This window comes from Agelaius phoeniceus, chromosome 4, assembly GCF_051311805.1.
Source record: "Agelaius phoeniceus isolate bAgePho1 chromosome 4, bAgePho1.hap1, whole genome shotgun sequence".
NCBI classification, from domain to species: Eukaryota; Metazoa; Chordata; class Aves; order Passeriformes; family Icteridae; genus Agelaius; species Agelaius phoeniceus.
Window position 1 is genome coordinate 24,639,848 of NC_135268.1, and position 10,550 is coordinate 24,650,397.

The 10,550-nt window shown below is 46.6% G+C and overlaps 1 protein-coding gene across 1 annotated transcript; it reads right to left on the reverse strand.

Moving 5' to 3' along the window:
- Nucleotides 1–1,208: 1,208 nt before the first annotated feature.
- On the reverse strand, nt 1,209–5,274 carry LOC129120551 (alcohol dehydrogenase 1-like). The gene is made up of 9 exons (XM_054633204.2): nt 5,085–5,274; nt 4,074–4,172; nt 3,477–3,618; nt 3,286–3,373; nt 2,953–3,172; nt 2,574–2,834; nt 2,146–2,281; nt 1,689–1,827; nt 1,209–1,278 (listed from the first exon to the last, which is right to left on the reverse strand). Exons 1-9 carry the CDS (start codon nt 5,100–5,102, stop codon nt 1,254–1,256), a joined length of 1,128 nt encoding a protein of 375 aa, XP_054489179.2. The 5' UTR covers nt 5,103–5,274; the 3' UTR covers nt 1,209–1,253.
- Between the last annotated feature and the right edge of the window lie 5,276 nt (nt 5,275–10,550).

Here is a 10,550-nt window from a genome sequence, read left to right on the forward strand (position 1 = left end):
ATTACATTGCTGAGGAGGAATTTTACTTGATGATTTCTGTTAGCCTAGATATAGCACCTCTAGCACCCACATCTGTGTGTGATGGGACACAAATGCACGTGTAATGTCTCTTCCCCATTACAGTCCGTACATTTCTCTGAGGTTGTTCCAAAAAGAAAACTGGAGCAGGAGAAAAGCCTCCATTCTAAGATCAGGATCTAAAGTGGAAAAATAAGAAGGAAAGAAGGAAAAATTAGGAGAGAATAGTACAGACCACAGTGATGGGTCTATAGTAGATGCCCATGGTGATATGCACATTATTTGTTTGCCCCTTGATTGTCAACCAGAGGCTCTTAACTGTGCTGTTACAGCTCCATACATCCCAACCCTTCTATTCCATGCAGTGCCACCCCCCTGCCTCTTCTGCCCTGCCTTTCCCTCCTGAAGAGCCTGTAACCATCCAACAGGGCCATCCAGTCACAGGACTTGTCCCACCAGTTTCACTTATGCCAAGGATATCAAGTCTCTGGCACCTGGCGAAAGTTTCCAGGTCACCATGGCTTGTTCCTCAAGCTGCATTCATTGGTATAGAAACATTTTCACGAGTGGTGCTTTGCACCCAACACTTGTTTGGCAGATTGAGGGGTTCCCTTACTGCTCATTTCCTCACGTTTTGGCACACAATGCCACTGTTGATCACTGGCCAGCCAGGTATTCTCCCATTCCCCTTCCCAGTCTAGTTTAGAGCTTTGTCAAAGAGCCCTGCTCGCTCCTGTTCTAGAACTCCTTTCCTTTTCCCCTCTGAGAATGGCTGATCCTGTCAGGTGTGTGTTGACGAGGGGGTGAATAGATCACCCCACAGTCAAAAACCCAACATTTTTTTGCTTGCACCAGCCTTGGAGCCATGCATGGACCCCATGGATCTGCCTATTCCTACCAGTATAATTCCTCGTTACCAACAGGTCAAGGAAATTACTACCAGTGTTCCTGACCCGTCAACCAATTGTCCCAAGGCCCTGGAGTCTCGGTTGATGGAGTGCACTGTGTCAGATGAGTTGGTTTAAAAACCTTTATTGGTAAAAGCATTTTCCTGGGAGAGACGTCCTTTTATGTCCTGTCTGGGCACAGCAGGACCAGCAGTGACAGCAACACAGGTGAGTTCCTCATTCTCTTCTCCTGGTGCCCCACAAGGAGAGATGCTGGGTGAGAAGGGCCTGGGCCAGGAAAGCATCAGCTGCGCTGGTCCCTCCGCTCGGCTTCCTTGGCCGTGTCCGTCAGAAGAGCAGGACAGTGCGGATACTGAAAGGTGGAAGGGAAGGGAGGGTTGGCTGCAGCTCAGGAGCAGGCAGTGTGGCAGGCAGGTCTGCCTGGGGACCGGCCACCTTCTCTGTCATCCAGCCTCTTCCTGACTGAGCTGCATGAGGCGTGCAGCAGCGGGGCAGCCTTCAAATCCCTGCTGAGGGGAGGCCCTCACGGGATAAGGCCACAGGATCTGTGCTGAGCTGAACCATGAGCAGGAGGGTTCACTGTGCTGAACATGGGCTCTTCCCTCTGGGCTATGGCAGATCTTGCCAGCACTCAGCTGGGAGGCCCTGCTTCCTCGGAAGGCTCAGGTACTCTTTGGGAAGCCAGTATTGCATGCTCTGCCTGTTGGAATTTTAGGAGGAGGTGCTGAGGTTTGCTGAACCTCCTGCTGGTCAGGGTCTCACCTTTTTCCTGCACGTAACAACTCAAATCCCTCGTTCACTTTAGTGAATGGCAGCGTGTGCGTGATCAGCAAGTCCGAATTGAATTTCTTCTCCAAATAGCTGGAAATTAATTTGGGGATACATTCTCTCATCTTCCAGCCTAGAAAGAGGAGAGAGCAGCTGCATGAATAATGGGAGCAAGGCTGTTTTGGTAAGGTAGTGTTACTGTCAGGGTCAGGACTGAGTGACCAGTGCTGGTGCCAGACCCTTGTGAGATGTTTTCTGCTCTTTAGGATGAGTGGGTTACTGTGTGGAACAGGTGGAGGATTATTTGCATGTCTAATGCTAATGTTCAATACAGGCAATGCGATGCTCCTCTTTAGTTGTCTTTAACATGAAAACACTCTTTTACTAGGATTTGTCAACTGCCAACAGAGGAAAAGCCGAAATATTAAGATTGCATTCTTAAGTTCACTACCTCCAAGCACAGTCCCCTTCCAGGTACGCCCAGTCAGCAGAAGTGTGGGATCGATGGAAATCTCTGAACCAGAATCCAGTTCTCCAATCATCACACAGACACCAGTACTCATATTGCTGGAAGCCAGGGCAGCAATCTGATGGGACAGGCAGGAGAATGAGAGAAAGCCCTTATGGGTTAGCACTCATGAGAGTGCTCTTTTTCTGCAATCTCCTGCTCCTCCCTGGTAATCTGAAAACACATATTTCCCCTTGTGGAGCAGACCTGGGGAGCTTGTGGCCTCTTTTAAGATTCCTGCCATTTTCTCTCTCAAAGATATGCCCAGTAGTGCAGGCAGCCTGTGAGGAACTTCCCATGGAGGTGATTCTAGTCCTGAGAGGAGCCTGTGATGATCTGGGAGGGAGGACATGTGCTGATGTTCCACCTACCATGGTGTCCGTGTGCCCGATGGCCTCAAAGGAGTAGTCCACGCCCTGCCCAGTCATCTCAGTGAGCACCTCCTGGATGGGCTTCTGGAAGTCTCGAGGGTTGATGCAGTCAGTGGCTCCCAGCTCCTTGGCCTTGGCAAACTTGTCCTTGTTGATGTCCACGGCAATGATGCGGGAAGCTCCAGCTGCCTTGCAGCCCATGACAACAGAGAGGCCAATTCCTCCAAGTCCAAAAACAGCACAGGTCGAGCCTGGTTTTACCTACACAGATGGGAGCCTGTGAGTCTCCAGCAGGAGGAGGAGGAGGAGGTTTCTTTTGCACAGTATTGATGAGCTTGTGAGGGTGGCTGTGGTGTGCTAGACACACCTGAATACCAACCTTGGCTGTGTTGATGACAGCCCCATAGCCTGTGGAAAACCCACAGCCAAACAAGCAGACTTTGTCCAGAGGTGCTGCAGCATCTATCTTGGCAACGGCGTACTCTGGGACCACAGTGTATTCTGAAAAGGTGCTGACCCACAGGAAATGATGGATCTGCTTTCCTTTGCAAGAGATGCGGCTGGTCTTGTCAGGCAGCAGGTTTTGTGGTTCAGAAAAACTGTGGAGGAGATGCAAGTATTTGTGTTTGATTGTCTGAAGCACTGATGGGGGTGTCAGATTTGTCATAAAGTCAATCCCGTGTGTGTGTAGGGGAAGGCAAAGTAAACTTACTGGGACTTCTGGCAGAAGTTGGATTCAGGATTCCGGCAGAAGCTGCATTCCCCACACTGAGGGTGGCAAAGTGGGATTACTTTGTCACCTGGAAGCAAGCAATATCCCATGTTATGTGGGTCTAAGTATGTTACTTGTGTCAGATCTGATTCCTGGGCATGTATTTTTGTGTGTGTGTGTGTGTCAGTTACCTGGTTTCATAGAGGTCACTCCTTCTCCAACGCTTTCCACAATTCCAGCTCCTTCATGGCCAGGGATAACTGGGAATTCTGCGTTGGGAAAGCAGCCTTGCAGAAGGTGTTCATCTGTGCAACAGATGCCTGTGGCCACAAGCTATTTGGAGAGGAACAAGCAGATGTCCTGGCCTCTGTCTAACTCAGTTTGTGGAAGCAATTTTCCCAGGGGTGTTTTGATGCCCCTCAGTCAGTGCTGGCACTCTATGCCACCACACTGAGCCCAGGCTGGGCTTTCCCCTTCTGCTCACTCTGAATGCTCCATGTGGCCTTCCTCTGCACTGAGCTGGAGGTGGAAGTGGAGGGGAGGCCACAGTGTGGGTACCAGAGCCCTGTCCAGCAGAGCAAGGGCTGGAGACAGGAATTCCTATGTGACAGCTTAAACAAGAAGTAGTCCAAAAAGGAAACCCTGGCAGATGGTGCATTTGACCCAAGGCAGCTCTGGGCAATGAAAGCCTCTTGGAGGATGCAGATCCCTGAGTTTTACTGAAGGTATAACCACAAAGAGCAATTTCCACAAAGAAGGAAGAAAAAGTTATTGAGATGTATTTTTACCTTGATCCGGACTTCCCCTGCCTTTGGGGGTGCAACTTCTACCTCCTCAACAGAGAGTTTGCCCGGGGCCCAGGCAACAGCAGCCCTGCACCTGATAACCTGGAAACAACCAAGAGGAATACATTGCATGGGAACGTTTGCATTTAAAAGCACATGGCTGGGGGAAGTCATCCTGCAATCACCTAAACCTGAGGTGCTCAAACCTGGTGATGCTCAGCTGCACCTGAAACCAAGTGCTGTCCAATGAACACTGGCCTAGTTTGGGGTCTGCGGAAACCCCATTTGTGGTTTGTGACCCAAAGATTTTCAAGTGTAGCCTTGGAAAGTTACTGGGTTCTGATGGCTTTGGTGGATTTTTCATAATATCCCCATGTGTTACTGGCCAGACTCTGCTGCCATGAGCACTGCAGACTCTCCCTAATGGAAATGTCCATGGAGAGCTTTGATGTCAGCCTTGTGACACACTGGGCTGAAGGTGAGAGAGAGGGATTATGGAATTGTCCCCATCTGATTGGCACCTGGATACTTTTTTTCCTTTAGCAAGGTTTGATTTATGTGTGACATGGCGCAAACCCTTCCCCAATCAACTCAAAGCAGTTTGGCATCAGCAAGATGGGGCTTGCAGCCTGAAAAGGGTATTGCCATGGACAAGGCTGAGTCCAGGAGGTGAGCGGCTGAAGAGGGCACCACTGAAGCATTTGCTGCCAGAGCAGGAGCACAGGGTGGGATTGAGCAGGAGGGTGTTTTTCAGGGCAGCACAATTGCATATATTTTCTCCTGAGCAGCCGGGCAGGACGGAGGGGGAATGCACTACCGAATGCAGATCTGGACACGTGCAGCTGCCTGAGAGCAGAGTCTGGTGAACTTCTCAGGGGTTTGGGAGAGGTGGGGGAGTAAGGGAAAGGGAGGAAAGAGGGCACGCGGAGTGGTGTGCAGGCTGAGCCTTCTGCAGCGGATTTGGCCGAGAGCAGGGCACCTCGGAAAGGAGGATGGGAAATGCCTTGTCCTTACTTTTCCCGCGGTGGCCATGTGGTCTTAGCAGAGCTGTGTCTGTCGCTGTCGCAGGCTGGAGGGAAGCTGCTGTCTGGGCGTGTTGCAGGATCCGCCAGGCGTGGAGCAGGAGCAGTCCCGGTGCGGCACCGTCTCTGGAGAGCGCTGGTTAATGTGTGCCGGGTGCTGGATGCTGGGCGGCACAGGGAGTGCTGAGGGGAGGAGCTGGATAGCGTCAGGGAGATGGATGGGAGCAGAAGTCCTCCAGGGAGGCTTTTATCAGTGACTCTGCCCTTGGGTCATTGCCTGCCCTCCGTGCCTGAAAGGCTCAGAGAGCTCAGAAAGGTTGGTTTATTTCTTCCAGTTGCTTCTGGCAGGGGTGGAGGGAGGAGATCTGCATCTCTGCTGGGGCTTCCTTGGCATCCCCTTTCTGCCAGGTCAGAGCATTTGACCTGGTGGCCATTCACACCACGATATTTGCAAAAGGATTAAAAATGTTTAAAAACTAAAATAAAACAAATCAAAAGTCAGTGAAAATGTGGTGTGGTGGATAAAGACACATTGCTGTCTGGGTTGAAGCTCTAGTGTCTGTGGTATTTGAGTTATTTTCTCCAGAGTAGTAAGGCAGAATGTGTCAGAAGAAGATTCTTTTCCCCAAGGACCCATTTGCTTCACTCCAGTGTAACCAGGTTTGTAGGTGGGTTCACTCCACCTAGGCTTTTCAGGTTCTCCCAGAGCTGTTTTCTGCTGAGGCATTGGACAAGGCGAGGTATTGCAGGGATTGGATGAGCGATAGCTCGTTGGAGGACGAGGTAGAGATGAGCAGCCTGAGTGTGAGGTAACCCCCACAGTTCGAAAGGAATCTTCCTTCTGTGTGGCTGAAAAGACACTTTTGCAAACCAAAGGAATGGGATAATTTCCTAGAAGACTGCCACTAATGACATAAACCCCCTTTTTGGATCACTAGCCATTTAGAACGCTATAATGAGGAGAAGATAGCTCTTTGGCTATTGAGAAAGTTTATATGTGTGTATATATATTTTTTTATTTAATGAAAAGACATCTGTTGACATTTGGATTAGCAAACAGGATTAGACAATATCAGAAAAAAGTATAGCATTCCTGAATGAGGAGGGCATTGTTCTGTAGACTCAAGCTCGGCACATTCAGCTCTAAAGTTGATTCACATGTCCTTCACAAAATCACAGAATGGCCTTGGTTAGATGGGACCTTAAAGATCATGTTGTACCACCCCCCTGCCATGGGCAGGAACACCTGTCACTGGAGGAAATTATTCATAGCCACATCTGAGTGGCCTCAGATGCTGCCAAGGATGGAGCATCCACAACTTCTCCTCAGCCTGTTCCAGTGCCTCAGCACTGTCACAGTAAGGCATTTCTTCCTAATATCTGGTCTAAACCTACCCTCCCTCATGCCTGTTATCCTAGCAGGGCACCCACCAGATGCTGTGGAAGAAGACTACAGTTCTTCTCCAAGATTATCATGTACTTTCCTGTGCCTTGCAAGCCTCACTTCAGCCCCAAAGTGGGCTGATTTAAGTGCTCAGCCAAAACCAAAAATACTCTGTAGGCTGTTCAGACAGACCCACTGTACAGAACTCCTGGGACACAGAGTAGTTGGCTTTGATTCCCTTTCTGTCTTCTGCATGGCACAAGGGCTGGAAAGCAATTCCAGAGGTATTGGCAGGTATCCCATAGGGTTGGCAGTGTTTAAAGTTGAAACCAACAAATTTCAAAAGACCTGTAACAAAGAATTAATTCACCTGCTTCCTAGATAGCATCCCATACAGATGGCTTATGATTTCAGCTCACTGCTAAAGACATAAATGTGCTACTTGTGCTGGCACTTCATGGCTCTGAAGACGTGTCTAGAGTCTGCTGTTGAGCAGATAACCTACACCTAATGGTCATAAAAAGATCTTTCAAATATGTACTGTTATTTTTCCTTAAAACATCTGTGTGATGCTCTAGTCCCCCAGACCTGCAAACCCACCACTGATGCGTAATGAGAATTTCTGTCTGCCCTGCTTGCAGTTGTTAAGGGCCATGGGGAGCTGGCACCTCTGCAAAACATTTGAAATGTATGTAATTATTGTAGGGAGTTGATACTGAGATGCTGTTGCTGTGCAGATTTTTGTATCTGTTTCAGGCAGGAGGTTGTTGTTGTTTTTGTCTTATCCAGGTAATAGAGGGAAAATAAGATCAAACTTGTATGTCAGCAGGCATGGCTCTAATGATTAACTTTTTAATGGCCAATCCTGTGTATCTTCATTCTACAATACATGCTATCTTGACTTGCTGTATGTAGCCATGTATTTTATAAGCTTTAATAGCTGATCTGTGAGGTCAGATGCCATTATACACAGGCACAGACCTCAAGGTATTTGTCTTCATCTTGGTAGTCAGTTTTCTGTCCCCCTCTTTGTGTTCTGGTTGTTTGCTGCCTGTATCAAAGAGGTGGAAAGACGGTAGAATATTTGACAGAAATCTCTGTGGAACAGATGCTGAAACGCACTTATTAGGGCTAAGTACAAATCTTATCTTTCCTGGTGCCAGCATCAGGTTTCTGTAATTTTTAATTACGAGTCAGAGTCTGATATGAGTTCCCTTATTAATGACCCAGCATTGCATTTCTGTCCACAGCGTAAGTGGGCACCTGATTCAGAGACAATTTTTGCATTCTACTGTGAAGGACAAACTAGACAATATCCTACAGGATTTGTTAGCAGTATTGATAATTCCCTATTCTAAAAGATGCCCTGGTGCTTTAATTTCCATAAGAACAGAAATATTGTGTACCTCTTACAAAATGATAGAGGTATGAGGCAAATGAGGTAAGGAAAGTGGGAGTTAGATTCACCCTGATATGTTGTACCTAGCAGAGAAATAGAAAACAATTCTGACAAAGATCTATTAAAATGAGCAATTGATTGTGTTCACCCTAGTGGAGGAGAATGGCTGAGGGAAAAAATGTTAAAATAGAGACCAGGACTCTTGGAGCAATTGCTGATATTGAGTCCATGCTATCATAGAATGATGGAATATCTCAACCTGGGGGGGACCCATGAGGACCATAGCCTTGCCTTTTTGTTTTCTTTTTTTTTTGCTCAGAAAAAATTCCATTTTGGGACTAGCTGTGATCATAGTCCATCCTCCAGAATTTTGCTCTGCAATTACATTGCTGAGGAGGAATTTTACTTGATGATTTCTGTTAGCCTAGGTATAGCACCTCTAGCACCCACATCTGTGTGTGATGGGACACAAATGCACGTGTAATGTCTCTTCCCCATTACAGTCCGTACATTTCTCTGAGGTTGTTCCAAAAAGAAAACTGGAGCAGGAGAAAAGCCTCCATTCTAAGATCAGGATCTAAAGTGGAAAAATAAGAAGGAAAGAAGGAAAAATTAGGAGAGAATAGTACAGAGCACAGTGATGGGTCTATAGTAGATGCCCATGGTGACATCCACATTATTTGTTTGCCCCTCGATTGTCACCCAGAGGCTCTTAACTGTGCTGCTACAGCTCCATACATCCCAACCCTCCTATTCCATGCAGTGCCACCCCCCTGCCTCTTCTGCCCTGCCTTTCCCTCCTGAAGAGCCTGTAACCATCCAACAGGGCCCTCCAGTCACAGGACTTGTCCCACCAGTTTCACTTATGCCAAGGATATCAAGTCTCTGGCACCTGGCGAAAGTTTCCAGGTCACCATGGCTTGTTCCTCAAGCTGCATTCATTGGTATAGAAACATTTTCACGAGTGGTGCTTTGCAACCAACACTTGTGAAGCGGAGTGAGGGGTTCCCTTACTGCTCATTTCCTCACGTTTTGGCACACAATGCCACTGTTGATCACTGGCCAGCCAGGTATTCTCCCATTCCCCTTCCCAGACTAGTTTAGAGCTCTGTCAAAGAGCCCTGCTCGCTCCTGTGCTAGAACTCCTTTCCTTTTCCCCTCTGAGAATGGCTGATCCTGTCAGGTGTGTGTTGACGAGGGGGTGAATAGATCACCCCACAGTCAAAAACCCAACGTTTTTTTGCTTGCACCAGCCTTGGAGCCATGCATGGACCCCACGGATCTGCCTATTCCTACCAGTATAATTCTTTGTTACCGACAGGTCAAGGAAATTACTACCAGTGTTCCTGACCCGTCAACCAATTGTCCCAAGGCCCTGGAGTCTCGGTTGATGGAGTGCACTGTGTCAGATGAGTTGGTTTAAAAACCTTTAAACATTGGCAGTGTATCATTTTAGAAGTTTAAAGTTCTAGGTCTTATTTAGAAATGTATTCAGATCTGGATTCACATTCTTTACTCACAGAAAGACTTTTACTGAATTAGAAGGAAGATTAATTTTTGACCTAGCCTGCAATCATGGCACTTGAGTAACTTCTCAAGTTACTCAATACTGAACTGTGTGTCTGGTTCACCTGTACTCAGTTGTAGAACCTGAGTCCTTGCAAGTTCTTCAAGACAGACGATATATCTAATTCATTGTCTTTATTTTGGAAGGAAAAAACATATATTTGCCTAAGAGGAATTTTAAAATGTCACAGAAACTTCACATTGATAAAAGACAGAGAATAGATGACATTGGATGTTCAGTATGACAAGTTTTTTTCTGTAATAGCCACTGCTCATTTAGGAGTGCTATATAATTTGAAATTAATGCACCAGACTTGGGTATAATACATAATAATTTGTAACCTGTCTCCCTTGACACAGATCTAAGCAGGTATATATTTAAAGGCTTCTTATTTTTTAATAAAATTGAACAGACTGAATATGATGTGCTAGGGTGCTACTTCAGGATTTGCAATGATAAAATGTCAAAGAACAAGCTGGAAGCTGTTTTGTTTTTTTTCTTGAGATACTCAAATAATTAATTTTATGCTGGCATATACTGTAATTAGAAATAGCTCTGTGCATCATGATTAAACTAGTAGCTATGGAAACCAAAACAGACTAGAATAAGTGTAAAAGGAGAATAGTGAAGAAGCCAATCATAAAATTCCTTTAATCAGTTTATTTTTAATCTTTCTCGGAATGCAAATTGGAATACTAAGGGTCAATACTACTTTCTTACTCTTTTTTAACCTTTGTATGTTTGGAAAGAACAGTATTCTTTCCAAACTACTTCCTAGGTATTAGATTTTTTCACTCCAGAACTTCTCTACCCACACAATCTTAGGTGTTAAAAGCACACCATTTTTAAAGAACCATTCTGTACTAAATAATTGTACCAATTTATCCTTTTTTGAAATGAGAACTCCATGTTTTCAACAGCTGAAAATCTCCATAGTGCCCTACCTCCTTAGCTACCCCCTTACCCCTGACAGCCATCTGCTGAACATGTTCCAGTTTAGCAGCCTCCTGATGGGTGTGGGGGAAGGATGGATGCATCTCTGAGCCGTACTCACCTGATGCTCGGGTCTTTTCTGAAAGAGCTGATTCGTGGCAAGTCACTCACCAGC